The sequence below is a fragment of the Schistocerca serialis genome, chromosome 2 (genome assembly GCF_023864345.2).
Source record: "Schistocerca serialis cubense isolate TAMUIC-IGC-003099 chromosome 2, iqSchSeri2.2, whole genome shotgun sequence".
In the NCBI taxonomy this organism is placed as follows: domain Eukaryota; kingdom Metazoa; phylum Arthropoda; class Insecta; order Orthoptera; family Acrididae; genus Schistocerca; species Schistocerca serialis.
In genome coordinates, this window is record NC_064639.1 from 228,092,528 (window position 1) to 228,112,700 (window position 20,173).

Sequence of the window (20,173 nt, forward strand, 5' to 3'; positions counted from 1 at the left end):
AACTAGTCATGAGAACATAAAACCTACTCAGAATTACTTCCTGTTTCAGCAGTGAGAGGGCCTGTATCTCGCTAATTTTGTTTACTTATTCAATCTATGTCTTGTTTAGCTCTCTCATTGTGGGGGCAAGTACATGGGGTTACCTGATCACTTCTACTGAACTTATGTGTAGCAGCTAGATGTACTTAACAATTATAGGTCATGATGTATTTTGTGTGTGTGTGTGTGTGTGTGTGTGTGTGTGTGTGTGTGTGTGTGTATGTGTCAGTGATTGTTAGTGAAAAACAGAGAAAACAGCAGAACCATATCAGTGCCTCAAGACAACAGAAAATTATAGAAATAATTATGTATCTGTATGAATATTCACTTTGCAGTAGAGGATGTGCTGATTTGAAACTACTTTCCAGATTAAAACTGTGTTCTAGACTGGGACTCAAACCTGGATCTTTGCCTTTCACGGGCAAGTAGTCTACCAACTGAGCTATCCAAGCACAAGTCATGACTCACAGCTTTACTTCCACCAGTATTACTTCTCCTACCTTCCAAACTCCACAAGCATCTCCTGCATACCTTACAGGACTAGTACTCATGGAAGAAAGGATGTTGAGGAGATGTGGCTTACCCACAGCCTATGGAAAAGATCCCAGGTCAAGTCCCAGTCTGGCATCCAGTTTTAATCTCTCAGGGACTGTCAATGATATATCAGTATATGAAATGTAAAGGAAATTTTAACAGAATTAACAGATTTGGCATTCATTGGTCTTTGATATATGCCATTATGATACATTCATTTGATGGTTGTTAGAAAGTGTGTACCTGAATATCGCCTTCAAGAACATAGCGGTCAATGAGCTGATATTCCTTGCCAGATCTGGGTCGGAGGGTTGTAGCGGCCTGTCTCCCTAACCTGTGAAATAAGGAATGGGTCAATGTGAAGACCACAGAAAGTTAACTGCGTGGAAATCATTAAAGAAATAGATAGAATATCATTACCTTCGTCCGTCCTGCACATCCGATGAACTGTGTGAACATAAAGATAAGGTGTCCATGTAATCAGAAATATTTGAGGTGCCACTGCTCACACTCTGTGAATCAATATATGGAATTGCAACAGAATTTTCTCCTTCAGGACTTCCAGAAACTGAAAAACATAATCAACTATAGTAATTACATTCTCATAAAATTTTATAAATGTATGTTTGAAAAATCAAGTAACCAATACTATAAGCTTGAGATTTAAGTTTTAATTAAGATAGGTTGTAGGAAAAATATTCATAGAACCTTGAGTAAGTTCACAAAGAACTTATAAGAATTTTGGAAGTCCCAAGCTGAGCTGCTGCACTAACCTGAAACCTTTTGGTATGTAGGCCCTGCTACTTCAACTGGTGAACACTTTGCAGTTGCAACAGACTTCTGGAAACACAGCGGACTGTTTTTTACAGGATCAACAGATTTTGATCTTCTTGGTAGAGAGTAATGTAGACACTTTGTATCATAGCCAGAATGATTAATAAGTGCAGATAGATTTTCAGTCTGTGACAAGTTTCTTGCCTTGAGTAAGATTAAATCCACTGCAACCCCTGAGTCATTAGAACTGGAAGAATCTCTGTTGTTCACTGGCTTACAAGGGACACTGGAGGAGCGACGTATGTGGACAGGCAGCAGAAGGCTGTCTGACAGATGCCTTTCATTTTCTGCAGGTTTCTCCTTAAGACTGTCTCTGTGAGAAAAATGATTGTTCATGCATTTTGGTAGACTACCAGTACAGTCAGATTGCCTGGCATGAGATGGTTGCTTTCTTTGAGGGAAAGTATTCCACAAATGCAACTCTAGAGATTCATCAGAATGTGGATGCGTACAGATCTGTTTTAAATAAGTAACTCTTCCACAATCACATGCAAACTGCTCTTTACACTTTTTCAAATTTTCTTGTGTTTTAAATTCTGTACTATCTGACAGAGAGTTTTCTGCATTATTTCTCCCACGTCTGCATGAAGAGGTTAATGGTGTATCACACACTGTTATGTCTGGTTCCTGAGCATGGTTGAAATATACAGTGGGTATTTTGCATGGTGTGTGGTAGTATTTTCCTCGACTGCCATCAGCACTGTTGCTACATGCATCATCATGAGCTGAAGTATTCGGGATATTTTGAACTGAATCTATATCTCTTGGACCTGAACTAGTGTGCAGGTTTTCTGTTGGTGAACTTAGTGGAGAATTATCTCCTGGATGGAGCAATAAGTCTTTACCAGGAAGCATCATTAAGTAATCATCTGATACACTTTTCTCCTGTTTAGAAGACATTAGATTTTCAACTTTTTCTGCCTTATCTGGGCTGTCAACACTAAAATTTTCTGCCTGGAAATGATGTCCGCATTTTTCACATATTCTCACTACATTAGGCTCAGTGCATGAAATAATATATTTATTGTCTTGTTCTCTGTTGGTCTGCATATTTTTGTCAGGGGTACATACTTTATCTTGTTCTATTCCTGCTTTCTTAAGTACATCTTTTACATTTTCATAATATTCTAAGGAATCAGCAAATCCCATGTTTTCATAATATCGGTCTTCACTTGAAGGGGCACTTGGAGCTTCACAGACACCATCTGATTGTTCAGTTTCCAGGTTGGTGATTCCTGTTTCAGTGGTACTAGTTGCTGTTAAGTTTCCACCATAAGTTCTTTCTGTAATTGCTTTCTGACAGACACAAGGAGAACCACTGCAGTAGCATCTCTGATGCAGAGCAGTCTCCCTGTTCCTTTTCTTTGATTTGTCTACTGTGGCGTATAAAGCTGTGGTGTTTGAAGTATCAGCAGTTGTCATCACTTCATGCAAATCCAGGCCAGCACATCGGGAAGAAGTCCCAGTGTCTTCCATTCCATTTCCACGTCGGCAGTATGGTAATGTCATGAAGTTACCAGCCCAGAACATTACTTTCTGACATGGGCAGTTCCCATGAGTATATTTTTCTTTGGTATTCTTGTTTACAGTCCCTTGTCCCGTCAGTTTTAAAGGATTGGATATAGAAGTAATTTTGTTGCAAGGCCTCATAAAACATTTACATGGCATTCTTGATGTTTGTGTTCTTGGCAAAGTATCATAATTGCCACCAAATGAAGACCCTCCAGGAACTACAACAGGCTCACATAATTTGTGAACTTTTCTTGGGGTGCCGCAGTCTACTTTTAATGCAGTGTCTTCTGTGTCCTCCATTACAGTATCACCCGTCATACTTTCATCGGATCCTTCTTGCACCTAGAAGAATGAATAACTAGTATAGATCTTGTGTGGATTTTTAAAGTAAACTGTGGTTAATGTAACACATAGATTAATGCCTTACCTCAGAGCAAATGTTTTCAGTAAATGTACTGGGAATGTCATAATTGTGATCTGAAGCTCCATCTGTTATTGTATTTGGTACACAGCTATCCTGTTTAATAAATTCAGTATTGTTTCTACATTTATAGCTGACTTGTTGCAGTGTCAGTTTTTGGACATGTGCTCCCAAACTCACCGGTACAGAATTTTCAGTTAATTTATTCCTGTTAGAGAAATTTGATGAAGCTGAATTCTGTGATGAAGAATTATGAGCACGAATTGTTTGGGATGAACAGTGCCAACGATTTAGACATAAATTACATGTGGCTGTCCCCTGAGCTGTGTTGAATGTTGGCAGTACAGATGTATTGTCACCTGTTGGATAAGATTTTGACATTAGCAATGGATCTTGTTGAGATGTCACTGTGCAGACTTGTTGCTGGTGTATAGGGTAGAGTCTTTTGAATGGGCTGTGCTGCATAATTTTCTCCAGTGAACTGTGAGTGGCAAGGTGGAATGGCTTGCACTCAGTGCCGGATGTTTCATTGTCTGTCAGACGACAGATGTTCGTACCAGCACAACAGTGACACAACTGTGCCCCTGCCATGACATGCCTGTTGGAATCTGGATTAAACAAAATGCTTTGTGTCTCAGGAATGGAATTATTCTGTAGATGTTCCTGCACTGCTGTTTTTGAGCAACTAACTCCATCAGATCTAGAATGTACAGTTACATGTTGCTGAAATATTTTACAGTTCTGTCGATGATAACTATGCCTGCAGGTCATAATATCCTTAGGAGAGGCAGCAAACTGATGACCACCGATATTGTCTAGAGGTTGTTCAGTGCATCTTTCTGCAGCTGTGATTTCAGATGCTGTCCAAAACTGAGAATTGCTGTCTTCACCAGTTTTGCTGTGAATAAAGAAAATAAGGATTAGGCAATGTGTACTAGATGCACTATCTTTTGTTATTACAGTTTGTAACTGGTATGTACATAAAATACTTTTCATTGTTACACCACAAAATTAGGTTTTTAAGAGTAAGTTACAAGGCGTATTTAAAATTTTGCATACTGGTACAAAAATAAAAGGAAGAGTCTTGAAACATACGATATTTCTGAAGTCTGATCATACAGAAGGCTTGTCCAACTGTTCTAGAGACACCAACTCAGTATTTTTATTGTTGTAGGCAAAAACAAGGTGCGTGGTTACCCAGAATCTTACAATACAAAGACAAAAACTTAACAAAACTATATGTAGATAAAGGTAAACCACCATATCTCTATGCACCATCTTATCCACATAACTAACTGCTACCTTTCATATGTGCTGTGTGTGTGTGTGTGTGTGTGTGTGCACACAGTAGTTGGTTTGATTTTTATGTATTTACTAGCCTTTTCCAATGGTTTTGCCTTTGTATGCGTCCAGTGCAAACATTGCACTCACCACCTACTTCTCCCTCTCTGTGTCCACCTCTTCCCCTTTCTGTCTTTCTTTCTATTTCCCCCTTCCCCTCTCTCTATCTCTTCATCTCCACCTACCTCTTCTCTTTGTCCATCTCCTCTGTCTCCTTTCTCTGCTTGTATCTTCCTCCAGCTCCCTCCATCCATATGCTTCTCCCCTCTCTTCTCATCTGATCCTGTCCCTTTTCCTTTTACACTAACCAGCTACACCTTCCACCTGCCTGCTACATCTCCCCTTCCCTTGCCCTCTTCTGTCCATCTCCTGCTTTCCCCCCCCCCCCCCCCCCCCCACACTCTGACCATCTCCTCCTGCCCCTCCCCCTCTCTCTGTCCACCCCTCCCTTCCCATCCCTTCCTCACCCCTCTCTCTCTCCATCTCCTGTGCCCCTCCTCTCTGTGTCCATCTCCTCCTCCTCCTCATCCTCTTCTCACATTTGAGATGTGGTGTTGCAGGAAGATGGAATAAGTGTAAAACACACATCAGAAGAAGGGAGAAGATGATAGGACATGTGATAGCACATTATGGGTTAACTTCCTTGGTACTAGATGAAACCATATAGAGAAAAAATTGTAGCGTAAGAAAGAGACTGAAATACGCACACCAAATAATTGACAATGTTGGGTGTAATTGCTGCTCCGAGATGAAGAGATTGCCAAAGGAGAGGAAATTGTATTGGCCAGTCATTGAAAAAGGGGAGCAATAAAGAAAATAAAATTAAGAAAATGCAAGAAGCAATCCTCCATTTTATTTAATTATTTATTTTATTACTTTTATCCAGTATTTAATATCTGTATTTCTTTAATGGTTCAAATGGCTCTGAGCACTATGGGACTTAACATCTGAGGTCATCAGGCCCCAACTAACCTAAGGACATCACACACATACATGCCCGAGGCAGGATTTGAACCTGCGACCGTAGCAGTCGTGTGGTTCCGGACTGAGCGCCTAGAAACGCACGGCCACTGTGGCCGGCTATTTCTTTAATCTTTCAGGTCTTTTTCCTCAGTTAACCTACATGTCTTTTCTGTTATGTTATTTATGTTGTATGAAGCATGTGGAGAACTGCATATTATACAGATAGACACTGTTGCTTACCTACAACTGCACAGCAATTGTTCTCCAGGAATATCTCTGAGTGTTGAGTGGGGATGCGCTGTAGAGGGCTGAGGTGAATCTGTCTCCACAGGTTGTTGGTTGCGGATGCGACGTCGAGGACTATCAGTGGCTGCCAAAGAGAATATCTATGTTATACATCTCAGTGAGGTACTTCAGCTGACTTCCTCCATGTGTGTCAACTCATGCCTTTGTTATATGAGCATTACATTTTTTTTTAGAACATAAAGGCCATATCTAGTTAATGTTAGTCAGGTTAGGTAATCCAGAAATTTTTAACATGTTCTTAGTTTTGGATTTCTCAGAGATCTACACTTTTGGATGATCAGTTTGGATTTTGGTAAAACAGGGGAACCATAGGAGCAATACTAGTGCTAAAATTAGCTGTAGAGCAATGATTGGAATGGAATCTAACTACATACAAAGCTTCCACAGACAGAAAAAGCCTTCAATAATGACAAATGTTACAAAATGTTTGAAGTCTGGAAAAAATCAGGAATAGACTGTAAAGGCTGAAGTATAATATGAAACATTTACAAAAATGAGATAGCTGTCATTGATGGAGGGATAGACCATGAATAAGTGCAGATACAAAATAGTGACAAACAAAGTTGTGTATTATCACTCATTGTGTTTAAGCCTGATGTAGAAGAAGCACTTTAAAGAGACAGAGAAGACTTACAGGCATGTATATTAATACACAATCAAAGAATAGATATTATAAGATATGCCCATGATATAGCTGTTTTAGCTGAAAATGTAGAAGATCTTGATACCATTTTTATTAAACAGAGGGAAGAATGTAACACAAAATAAATAATCCCTAAACAAAGGAAGGACTGACTCAGCATATAGGAAAGTCAAAATAACCTTTGGTGAAATTAAATGCAAGGGTGGTAACATTAAGAGTGCATGGGAATTCCACTGTTAAATGCAGAGGAGAGAGCAGATAGGTGGAAAGAGGCCTCTATGAGTGGGAAGATTTGTCTGATGTGATAGAAGAAGAAACAGGAGTCGATTTAGAGGAGATAGGTAATCCAGTATTAAAATCACAATTTAAGAGAGCTTTGGAGGTCTTCAGATTAAATAAGGCAGAAGGGATAGAAAATATTCCATCAGACTTTCTAAAATCATTCGGGGAAGTGGCAACAAGAAGACTATTGATGTTGGTGTGTATATGTGTGTCTGGCAACATACCATCTGACTTTTGGAAAAATATCGTGCACACAATTCTGAAGACTGCAAAAGCTGACAAGTGAGAGAATTATCGTACAATCAGCTTAACATCTCATGCATCAACGTTGTTTACAAGAATAATATACAGAAGAATGGAAAAGAAAATTGAGAGCACGTTAGGTGACGATCAGTTTGGCTTTTGGAAAGGTGAAGGCACCAGAGAGGCAATTCTGACATTGCAGTTAATAATGGAAGCAAGACTAAAGAAAAATCAAGACACTTTCATAGGATTTGTCAACCTGGAAAAAGCTTTCGACAATGTAAAATAGCGCAAAATTCTGAGAAAAATAGGGGTAAGCTGCAGGGAGAAATGGTGTAAAAGAGCCAATAGGGAATAATAGTAGTGGATGACCAAGATCAAAGTGCTTGGATTAAAAAGGGTGTAAGACAAGGATGTAGCCTTTCGCCCCTGCTGTTCAATCTGTTCATGAAACAAGCAATGATGGAAATAAAAGAAATGTCCAGGAGGTGAAAGTACGTCAATGATATGATTCACTGATGATATTGCTATCCTGAGTGAAACTAAATTAGTATTACATGATCTGCTGAATGGAATAAACAGCCTAATGGGTACACAATATCGAATGAGAGTAAATCAAAGAAAGATGAAAGTAATGAGATGTAGCAGAAATGAGAACAGCGAGAAACTTAACATCAGGACTGATGATCGTGAAGCAGATGCAGTTAAGGGATTCTACTACCTAGGCAGCAAAATAACCAGTGACAGACAGAGCAAGGAAGCCACCAAAAGCAGAATAGCACTGGCAAAAAGGACATTCCTGGCCAAGAGAAGTCTTCTAGTACCAAACATATGCCTTAATTTGAGGAAGAAATTTCTGAGAATATATTTTTGGAGCACAGTACTGTATGATAGTGAAACAGGGGCTGCGGCAAAACTGGAACAGAAGAGAATCAAAGGATTTGAGATGTGGTGCCACAGACAAATGTTGAAAATTAGTTGGACTGATAAGGTAAGGAATGAGGAGGTTCTGCACAGAATTGAAGGGGAAAGTAATATGTGGAAACACTGACAAGGAGAAGGAACAGGATATCTGTTAAGACATCAGGGAGTGACTGTCACAGTACTAAAGGGAGCTGTTGATGGCAAAAACTAGAGGAAGACAAAGACTGGAATACCATCAGCAAGTAGTAGCAGATGTAAGTTGCAAGTGCTACTCTGAAATGAAGAGGTTGGCACAGGAGAGGAAATCATGGCGGGCCACATCTTACATAGATAATGAGCAAGTTGACTTGTTTATTTATTTAGGAAGTAATAGCAATAGGGATGGATGGAACAAATCAGAGGTTAGAACTAGAATTGCTTCAGCAAAAACTGCCTATAACTACAATCGGAAGAACTGATCTTTAAAAAACACCAGTCTTCAAATTAGGAAAGGATTTCTCACAGCCTGTGTTTGAAATGTGGCTTGCTCTGGTTGAGAAACATCAACTCTTGGTTCTGATGTAGAGAAGAAATGTAATTCTTTTGAGATGTGTGCAGGCTCTAAATAAAGTGGACAGACATGGCTACAAGCAAAGAGGTCCTTAATAAAGTGGGTGAGATGACAAGTCAGTGGAAATATGTTGTCCAAAGAAAAGTATAACTTACTGGCCATTTAATGAGACATAGGTAACTTCGGAACACAATAATAGAGGGTATGTGAATGGAAAGAGGCATAAAAGAAGACCACAACTAAGATACATAGACCAGATTATTGAAGATAAAGGGATGTAAGACTTACGGAGAAATGAAGAAGAAATTGGAAATCCATAAGGGTGCAGGTATGCTGCCAGTTTAACTGTAGCCAACCAATCCTTAGGTTTATAAATACAAAAGAAGCAGCTCTTATTACCTTCAGTGCTTACAAAGAAAAATTAGAGAGAATTTCCACATTATGCAAGAGACTTTGTTTTATCCACATATTTTAGCACATTATGAGTAGGTTTTTGTCTATTATTTTATCTCACTCAACACTATCAGTTATTTTGTGCTGGTAGTGTTACATGTACTGTACATTATACATATTGTCATAGTTTGAGTGCAGTTGTCCAGTTTACTGTTGCACTAAATAATTTAAGGAGCAAAGATAACAATTTGAAATGCTGTTCTCTTTTCTCTGCCATCATTAAAGGGATATGTAATATTTAATCAAAAATATTTTTACCTTATTTTGCTAGGTGCTTTCTCTCACTGTAATTACAAAAAGTTGGGTTAAAAAATGTTTGTTATACCACATGCAAAGCTGAGAATGAATATCTCATTATTTCATTGATAGTTGTAAGTTTAGTTTCAGTATGTATCTTTTGTAAAGTAAAAATCATGTGGATTGGTCCTCAGTTTTTAACGTTATTAAATCAAACATGTTTGCTTTGCATTTGAGATTCATTTAATGATTCCAGCCAACAAATTCGAAAGAACTGACAAACTGATCTGAACTATGGTGCCAAACCAACCTGAGCTGAAGACTGAAATAATACTGAGCCATGCAGACACAGCATTGATAGCATTTATAAGTCTTTAAAGGTGTACATCGTCATTTCTTGGCTGTATATTAAGTTGTAATTAACTTTGTTATAAAGTGACAATAGCATAACAGTCTTGAGGCGAAAGTTATTATTATCAATGTGTGGGTGGGTGGGTGGGTGCACACATGTGTCAAACCCTTATTTTGTCCACTATCACAGTTTACAAAGCTACAAACACTGTCACTTCATTTTATTTTGTCACCTAAATATAGTGTTACTATTAGCAACTCATGAATAGAAATCCAGACTACATTGACAAAGAAAAGGATGGGTTGGGCCAAGTCTTTCTAAGTGCGGGGGATGTTGGAGGGATCCAATGCTCTAGTTCATTTGGATAGTTAGTAGATGGGGTTTCTGTGTTAGTTTACAGGCACAAGGTAGTTAGAGATATTTTAGTGTGTTATTGCACTAAACAGAACAGTCATAAATGGTTAGGAAGAAGTAAAGGAGATGGAGACTGCAGGTCCTATATTCATTGGCTTGGTTTTGAATGGGTTTATCTTGAAGAACCACTGCTTGCATCAGGAGGGGAAATAGTTGAGATGGAGCTTAAGATCTCAGTAAGATTTCTGGAGAGTAGAACAGAGGGCTGGGATGGCAATGTCACTGGCATACTGTTGGAGAGTTTTCAATAGGGGATTGTATATAGTTTGGAGTCAGCTATTCCCACATGAGATGGAGAGAAAACACAGTACTTTTCTTTCTTCCATGTTGGTGGTAGATTCACAGATATCAGGTGCTGAATTCTGATGAATGACAGTTCTTCCTGTTATACTTTAGTTCTACTTATTGGTGTTAATTTTATATGCTATTGATTTTTTTAAAGGTAGATGCCCTTCTTTTGAAGCTTCTTGACAGGACTCGTGAATCAAATGAGACCTCTAAGCTCAGTTAACATATCACATCACCCCAGTGTAAGCAGTTTTTCTGAGAGTTGTCCAGCAGTTTTTTGGTTACATCATTTTTTAAATAAAGTTGATATGTGAATATCAGATATGTATACCCCAGATTTGTATGGGACAACATCTATTTGTAGTTGTAGACTGATTTGTGTGTCCTATCAAGGTGCACAAAGCTATCTAGCTTCAAAATTGCTAGTATATGAAACTATACCAATAAATACAGCTGAAAGAAAAAATGAAAAAAAGAATTGTATTTTGTTACAGAAAGGTACATCCTGCCATCAATGGAAGCAGAACGGCACATATATGATCTGTGTGTTAGAACAATGCCTTTGCTAGACACTTGGATCTTCAAAATACCCCTGTGCACCCATCAAACACATAGACTTTGTCTGACCTAAGCATTTGATGTGAATGCTATGGTGTGTGCTCCAGTCTACATTCTGAAGTCCTTTATGTAGTTGAACGTTTGCTTTTGGCATTATTTTATCCAGATATGACCAGTAGGTGGCAACACTTCATAGTGTCACAAATTGGCCAACCACTAGATTGAAGTATACTATGAGGCTGGTCACCTGGATTCTTCTGTGTGTATATCAAACATATATAACACTTCCATGAAGCACATTTAGACTCTATGGCTTTCTTAAGCTGTTCCTACTTTGGGTGTGTAGTGGATGGCGAAGTTGGTGCCCATTGGCACCATTATTAAGCTGTTAATAATGTCCCTTATGAAAATAATACTTAAGAGTGGAAAGAAAATTAATTCATGCTGTTCATTCAGCCATGGAATCTCACACACCATGTGAAAGGGAGGGGATGAACCTTTGACTTTAACTGAAAGGTAGGAGCAAACTTCCAGGACACATTCCTTGCTTGTACAAAAAGGAAATATGTTACAGAGACATGGAGCCAGAAACATCTTATTTCCATGTTATAATTAGCCATGGGAAAGACATAAGAATATAATGTACACAGCATTATTTTTTGTGTGAAATGTCCAAAATGTCCCCTGCTAACACTGATAGATGCATCAACTTGCCATTTTGTTGAATTCCAGATGCCCTGATTTATTTCCGGAGAACTGCGTATGCTTTTGTATCCATCCACAACCTGGACATCAAGACACACTGTATCATTCACTGAAGTTCAATATGCAAGAGCTTTCAAATGCTCCAAAAAATAAAGGTCTTGTGTGTTTACTTCTGAAGAATGTGGATGCCAGGGAATTATTCCACACCTCTTCTTATCTGTCAGCTAATGCATCTACCACTTGCAAGCCTCGTACTTTGATGAAATGAGTTGAATGTCAGCATTATCTTCAGTGAAATGAAACGCAAAACTCTAGCAGTAATGTAAGAATGAAAACTTAACCAGATGAAGCCAAGCATTTTATGTGTGTAAAAAGGAGTTTCATGTGATATGATGGAATTGAAATTCAAATTGATTTATCCGCTTGCAGACAGTTGTGAAGTTTTATAAGGCATCAGATGGACAACAAGGAAAGCAGTGTGGTCAGCATATTACAGGAGGTATGTGGGAGGGAAGGGTATAGGATCATCAACTACGTGTATCAGATAAAAGGGGTGGTGACAGGAGAGATCCCTGGGGCAGGCCTGCTGTTAAGTGAAAAATGTAGGAAGGGGTGTTTTTTTATTGTTATATAGCCTGAACAGTTAGTGAGAGAAAATGTAATTTGGCAGAAGTCAGTACACTAGGTGAAAAGTTAGTCACCTTCAGGAAACATCACATTAATACTATGTAAAACTGCCTGTAGCCTTGATAACGGCCTCAATTTAGTGAGGAAGAGTATTCAAAAGTTTCTTCAGGTATGCTATATACAGGTGAAGCCACTCATTGATAATATGATCCTATAGAGAGACACTATGTGATCAAAAGTATTCGGACACTCCCCAAAATATATGTTTTTCATATTAGGTGCATTGTGCTGCCACCTACTGCCAGGTACTCCATATTAATGACCTCAGTAGTCATTAGACATTGTGAGAGAGCAGAATGGGGCACTCTGCGGAACTCACATACTTCGAACATGGTCAGGTGATTCGGTGTCACTTGTGTCATACATCTGTAAGTGAGATTTCCACACTGCTAAACATCCCTAGGTCCAATGTTTCTGATGTGATAGTGAAGTGGAAACGTGAAGGGACACATACAGCACAAAAGCGTACAGGCCTACCTCGTCTGTTGACTGTCAGAGACCACTGACAGTTGAAGAGGGTCGTAATGTGTAATAGGCAGACATCTATCCAGACCATTGCACAGTAATTCCAAACTGCAAGTACTATGGCAGTTAGGTGGGAGGTGAGAAAACTTTGATTTCACAGTTGAGCAGCTGCTCATTAGCAACACATCACACCGGTAAATGCCAAACGATGCCTCGCTTGGTGTAAGGAGGATAAAAATTGGATGATTGAACAGTGGAATGTGTGGAGTGACAAATCATGGTACATGATGTGGCAATCTGATGGCAGGGTGTGGGTATGGTGAATGCCGAGTGAACATCATCTGCCAGCCGACAACAGAATTTGGAGGCGGTGGTGTTACAGTGTGGTCATGTTTCTCATGGAGGGGGCTTGCACCCCTTGTTGTTTTGAGTGGCACTATCACAGCACAGGCCTAAATTGATGTTTTAAGCCCCTTCTTGCTTCCCACAGTTGAAGAGCAATCTGAGGATGGCAATAACATCTTGCAACATGATCAAACACCTGTTCATAATGCTTGGCCTGTGGTGGAGTGGTTACATGACAATAACATCTCTGTAATGGACTGGCCTGCCCATAATCCTGACCTGAAACCTATAGAACACCTTTGGGATATTTTGGAACAGTGACTTTGTGCCAGGCCTCACTGACTGATATCGATACCACTCCTCAGTGCAGCACTCTGTGAGGAATGGGCTGCCATTCACCAAGAAACCTTCCAGCACCTGATTGAATGTATGCCTGCGAGAGTGGAAGCTGTCATTGAGGCTAAGGGTGGACCAATACCTTACTGAATTCCAGCATTACTGATGAGAGTGCCATGAACATGTAAGTCATTTTCAGCCAGGTGTCTGGTACTTTTGATCACATAGTGTATGAGACTGTGAAGATGCTGAATGCTACATTTCATCTGCTGTTTCAAATGATCCCAGACATTTTTATGGGATTAAGGTCAGGTGATATAGAGTATCAGTAGAAGTGTGATAAGGATGCATGTTGGTCAAACTAGGAACGTGTGTGTTCGGGCCATTGAACAAATCTGTTGTTGTGCTGGAAGTCCACAGGATTCACAGTGTCTTATTGGCCTGTCAATGCCTTGCATCATTTGGAAATGGGCAAAAATCACAACTTGGCAGAACGCAAAACATACCTCCAGTTAACAACTGCTCGTTTTCTGTGTTGTTTGGTCCATAGAAGAAATTCACCTTAATGTGCCGCTGTTGGTGATGGTCTTTTGTAATGTTCCTGAGTTGATATGTCCAATGTGTGCAGTTCCCTTCACAGTGTTTGCTGATCAACTAGATGAGATGGACCTTCATATACTAATAGCAGCAATTCCTGTTAGATTTCGAATTGATTGGCACTGCCAAGACACGACATGTGTCTCTGTGTCGGTCAGAATCTTTTTACGGCCATTGTTACTACAGCATGTTACATGGCTGTGAGTGGTAAACCATTTCTTGAAGACACAAAGAGTCTGTGTTGATACACCAACAAATTAGACTGCTTCATTCATGGTGTGGTTATTGGGATGTACAAACATGGTAGCTCCTTTCTGCCATTCTGTCACATCAGTGCACTGGCTGATTTTACTTGTATACATTTTGGTACTCACCAGGTGCTGACCGCAGCATGGCCCTCCTCCTGGAAGCCAGCGAGCCCTGTGCAGCCTGTTGGAAGGCAGCAGTGATGTCTGCAGCCTGGTCAGTGACACACACATGCACGCCCTCACCCTTGCCACAGCGGGAGCCACCCTCGAACACGAATCGGCCCTCCACCACACCATACCGCCTGTACACAACACACAATACACACACCATGCAGGCCAATCATATTGACATCCAGAGAACAATGGCCAAAAGGTCAAACCTACAGTACATCCCCAGTGATTTTCAAATACTCATTTCTGCAAAGTAGTACAGGGTGATTCTGAAAGATTCATCCAGCTTCACAAGACAATATGTTCTCCATCAGTGAAGGGAGAAACTAGAGGTAAATTTTAACTTACATAAATGACTACAGAGTTTAACTAGGCACCAGGTGTAAGCTGACAGTTCACATGGTTGCTAGAAGGTCACTCCCTGGTGCAGCTAGCTTGCTCGCTTGGTTACTGGAATTGTGTACTTTAATCTGTTAGAGACCAAGCTTTTTCCATATTTGTGAGAACATATCAAAAATTAAAACTGCAGATTAAAATTGAAGAAACAGCAAAAAGACAGGAGATGGGACCTGGATAAACTGAAAGAACCAGAGGTTGTAGAGGGTTTCAGAGTGAGCATTAGGGAACGACTGACAAGAACAGGGAAAAGGAATACAATAGAAGAAGAATGGGTACCTTTGAGAGATGAAATAGTGAAGTCAGCAAAAGATCAAGTAGGTAAAAAGACAAGGCATGGTGGAAATCCTTGGACATCACAATAGATATCGATTTTAATTGATGAAAGCAGAAAAAATAAAAATGCAATAAATGAAGCAGGCGAAAGAGAATACAAATGTCCAAAAAATGAGATCAAGAGGAAGTGCAAAATGGCTAAGCAGGAATGGCTAGAGGATGCATGTATGGATGTAGAAGTATATATCACTAGGGGTAAGATAAATATTGTCTACAGGAAAATTAAAAAGACCTTTGGAGAAAACAGAACCATCTGTATGAATATCAAGAACTCAGATGGAAAACCAGTCCTAAGCAAAGAAGGGAAAGCAGAAAGGTGGAAGGAGTATATAGAGGGGCTATACGAGGGAGATGTACTTGCAGGCAATGTTATGGAAATGGAAGAGGATGCAGAGGAAGATGACAAGGGAGATATAATAATGTGTGAATAATCTGATAAAGCAGTAAAAGACAAATCAAAACAAGGCCCCGGGAGTAGTCAATATACCATCAGAGCTACTGATAGCCTTGGGAGAGCCAGCCATGACAAAACTCTTCCATCTGGTGAGTAAGATGTATGAAACAAGTGGAATACCTTCAGACTTTAAGAAAGATATAATAGTTCGAATTCCAAAGAAAGCACATGCTGACAGGTGTGAAAATTACTGAACTATCAGTTTAATAAGTCACAGCTGCAAAATACTAACATGAATACTTTACAGAAGAATGGAAAATCTGGTAGAAGCCAACCTTGGGGAAGATCAATTTGGATTCTGGAGAAATGTAGAAACATGCGAGGTTATACTGACCCTACATTTATAGCATTTATACACTTAAAGAAAGTTTTGACAGTGTTGACTGGAATACTCTCTTTCAAATTCTAATTGTGGTAGGGGTAAAATACAGTGAGCAAAAGGCTATTTACAATTTGTACAGAAACCAGATGGCAGTTATAAGAGTAGAGAGGCACAAAAGGGAAGCAGTGGTTGACAAGGGAGTGAGACAGGATTGTAGCCTATCCATGAAATTATTCAATCTGTATACTGAGCAAGCAGTAAAGAAAACAAAAGAAAAATTTGGAGTGGGAATTAAAATCAATAGCATTTATAAAAGCTTTGAGGTTTGCCGATGACATTTTAATTCTGTCAGAGACAGCAAAGGACTTCGAAGAGCAGTTGAATGGAATGGACAGTATCTTGAAAGAAGTATAAAAGATGAACATCAACAAAAGTAAAACGATAATAATAGAATGAAGTCAAATTAAATCAGGTGATGCTGAGGGAATTAGATTAGGAAATGTGACACATAAAGAAGTAAATAAGTTTTGCTATTTGGGAAGCAAAATAACTAATGATGTTTGATGTAGGGAGGATATAAAATGTAGACTGGCAACGGCAAGAAAAGCATTTCTGAAGGAGAAGAATTTGTTAACATGAAGTGTAGATTTAAGGGTCAGGAAATCCTTTCTGAAAGTATTTGTATGGAGTGTAGCCACGTATGGAAGTGAACCATGGATGATAAACAGTTTAGTCAAGAAGAGAGTAGAAGCTTTTGAAATGTGGTGCTACAGAAGAATGCTGAAGATCAGATAGGTGGATCACATAACTAATGGGGAGGTGCTGAATAGAAGTGGGAAGAAGAGAAATTTGTGGTACAACCTGACTAAAAGAATGGATCAGTAGATGGGATACATTCTGAAGCATCAAGGGATCACCAATTTAGTGCTGGAGTGAAGCGTCGGGGGTAAAAATCATAGAGGGAGACCAGGAGATGAATACTGTAAGTAGACTCAGAGGGATGTAGGTTGTAGTACTTTCTCAGAGATGAAGAGGCTTGCACAGGATAGAGTAGCATGGAGAGCTGTATCAAACCAGTCGTTGGACTGAAGACCACAAGAACAACAACAACAACAACAACAACAAAAATTAATTTTTGAACATGACAGAGCACCACCACACTGGTTCTTAGATTTACGAGCATTTCTTAACATTGATATGCCTTAACAATGGATTGACCATATTGGGTATTCGGATTTCACATTACATCAGTGGCTTCAAGGTTGCCTGATCTCTCTGTACATGATTTTTTTACTGCTAGAGTTTAGTAAAATACTCCATCTGCATGCAGCTCACCTCCCAACAACTTTTGGTGAAATGTGATGCAATATAGCAGTAGCAATGAATGCAGGAACTCGAGACATACTTGAGAAAGTACTGGATGAGTCTGACCATTGAGTGGACATTTCTTGTAGAGTGCCCATTGGACATTCATAAAGGTAAATGAAAACTTTGATTCTAAATGTAATTATAAAGCAGTGTGTGTGATGAACATCACAAATATTACACAGCTGTTACACATCAGCTGCAGCTGCCACAGACATTTCTGTAAAGTACTTGTAGGATAACATCACAATAGCAAAATAGTTATGTGTATAACTGATTACAAAAGTTTATTTTTTAGGTCTAAATTGCAGAGCATATTTATGTTTGTGTAGTGCATGGAGAAATGATGATGCCTTCTTCTGCATGCATCTTACCTTGCTAAATTAGATGGTTCTTATGAAAACAATAAAAAAACTGTTTATTTCTTTGTGTAAATTAAAATTTACTCCAAGTTTCTAACATACTTGTCCACCTCTGTAGCAGAGGGGTCAGCACAGATGACTGCTGTACGGAGGACCCATGTCCAGTTTCTGGTACTTCCAGGGAATTTTCATTGCTCGGAGCCTCATAATGTCAATTGAGAAGCTACTTAACTGAGTGGTAGTGGCTCCAGGTCATCAAAAGTGACAAGAGCTAGGAGAGTGATGTGGTGATCCCACACCTCTCAATAGTGCATACAATGATGCCACAGGCAGAGAGTTACATGGCAGTCAGTCAGTACTGATAGGCCTGCCAAGGTCTGTAGATGAGTTTATGCTTACTTTCTTCAAGCATATAGTCTTATGGAACTGGATGAATCCCCTTGTGGCCCCTACACATTTAAGTACGAGATGTCACTGTCAGGGTCTGTCAGATGCATTTTGTCTGGCATTTTGGTAGATATGTGGAATTTTGTTTTTGCTAATGTAGCTGGAATCAGTCCAAATAAATGCTGTTCATTGCGTCATTCACACAATGCCCAGTCATGACAGAAAGCATCAGTTTATTTCCAATTACAAACAAAATGATTTTTAAATTGAAATTTTACCTGCCCATGTGATACTGCATTCCCAAATTAATCTAGCATGATATTTTTGTTAGTGATTCCACATTAAGGGATACAAAAATGATTGATTTATGCTTATTGAGCTGAGGGAATAGTAAAGGAGGTAACTACAAGAAAAACTGGGATAGAAGCTACATGGGATTACAGGTAGGGGTAGGTACTGGTTGAGGTAACTGCATCACGATAAGATGGTATTAATGACCTTGCTCATGTTAAACTGTGAGATGAGGCTGATGGGGCAGTAGGAAGTGGTTTCAGAAGGGGACTTCTCCAGTTTTATGACAAATAAGATTCTGTGGGTTTTCCACAGTTCAGGTTAATGAACTGTGCAGAGAATAGTGTCGTAAAGAGTTGCAAGCATTGCTAGGAAGGAGAGGGGGCAATCTTTTAGTTGTCTATAGATAACACGGTCATGATGAGGAGCAGTGTTGTGTTTCTTTTGGAGAACTTTTTAATGTCACGTGCTGTGATTTATATGCTCAGTTCTGTCGGTGCTATGTTGTCCAAGTACTGGAAACTGGGGGCAATGGGCGAGGCAGTGATATCTGTATGTTTATGGGCTGTAGGGGATTAGGAGTAGCCAAAATAAGGGTCATTAGCAATTGTGAAAACATCAGACAGATAGGATGCAAAATGATTAGCTTTATCAGGTTATCAGGTACTGGATGGTTATTGTGGAGGAGAGCATAGTAAGGTGCAAATTTGTTGTCAGTGAGCCAGTGGAAAGGTTTCCAGTACTTGGAGGAGTTATAAAGAATGTTAAGTATGGTGGATGTTTAGTGCCTCGCCTGGCATTTATCATCATTTATCCGAATTTGTTGTTGGTGATATTTAGGACTGATAAAATTGATGAGAGTCCTGGAGGAGGAATAGAGCTCAAGGAGGGGGAGTGGGATGATTACAATGGATAGGTTTGGTTGGGATATCGAAGGATATGGCACCTAACAAAATCTGGTGTAGAAAGGAAGGAACAAGCGACACATCATAAGGGTACTGGAAGGTTATTGGGTGGCTTCCAATATGGGTACTGATTTGATTTACATTCTGTAGCATTCCAGCAGTGTGGAAGTAGTCTTTGACAACTTTAGGATGCAGGTTGGAATAGGGAGTGCGGGTTTGTGGTACTGTGTTGCAGGGGTTAGTCAGAAGAGTTGGTAGATGGTCACTTCTGGATGGATGGATAATAATATGCCCAAGGAGGTTAGCTGATAGTAGGACATCAGGTGTGGAGTTTTGAGGTGTGTGTGTGTGTGTGTGTGTGTGTGTGTGTGTGTGTGTGTGTGATGTGGAAGGGGCAAGGGGCACTGTATCACTTTAGAAGGTATTAAATAGATGCCGGCACTGGAGTTCAGCTTAGGAAAACTGTTTCAGATGTTGAAATCAGTATCCATAAGATAGATGGAGAAGATTTTATCTATATAAGAGAGGAAGTCACACAAAATAAAATGATTAGGTTGAATCTACATAGCAGCACAGGTGAAGGTTTTGAAGAAAAGGGTGAGACTGAGATGTTGAGTTCAGATGCTCTACAGGGGTAAAAAGGCAAAAAGGAATACAAACGTCTCAAAGATGAGATTGACAGGAAGTGCAAAATGGCTAAGCAGGCATGGCTAGAGGGCAAATGTAAGGATGTAGAGGCTTACCTCACTAGGGGTAAGATAGATACTGCCTACAGGAAAATTAAAGAGACCTTTGGAGAAAAGAGAACCACTTGTATAAATATCAAGGGCTCATATGGAAACCCAGTTCTAAGCAAAGAAGGGAAAGCAGAAAGGTGGAAAGATGGGAAGAGTATATAGAGGGTCTA

The 20,173-nt window shown here is 39.6% G+C and overlaps 1 protein-coding gene across 2 annotated transcripts in view; it reads right to left on the reverse strand.

The window, feature by feature from the left end:
• Window positions 1-20,173, reverse strand: part of LOC126456980 (uncharacterized) — a 334,582-nt gene that overhangs the window by 42,630 nt on the left and 271,779 nt on the right. For both annotated transcript variants that reach the window (XM_050092935.1, XM_050092934.1), the window contains exons 6-11: window positions 14,404-14,579; window positions 5,885-6,014; window positions 3,347-4,238; window positions 1,347-3,261; window positions 994-1,141; window positions 817-907 (exon numbers count right to left, since the gene is read on the reverse strand). In XM_050092935.1, the coding sequence (XP_049948892.1) occupies window positions 817-907; window positions 994-1,141; window positions 1,347-3,261; window positions 3,347-4,238; window positions 5,885-6,014; window positions 14,404-14,579 (3,352 nt within the window). The remainder of the gene's footprint in view (window positions 1-816; window positions 908-993; window positions 1,142-1,346; window positions 3,262-3,346; window positions 4,239-5,884; window positions 6,015-14,403; window positions 14,580-20,173) is intronic.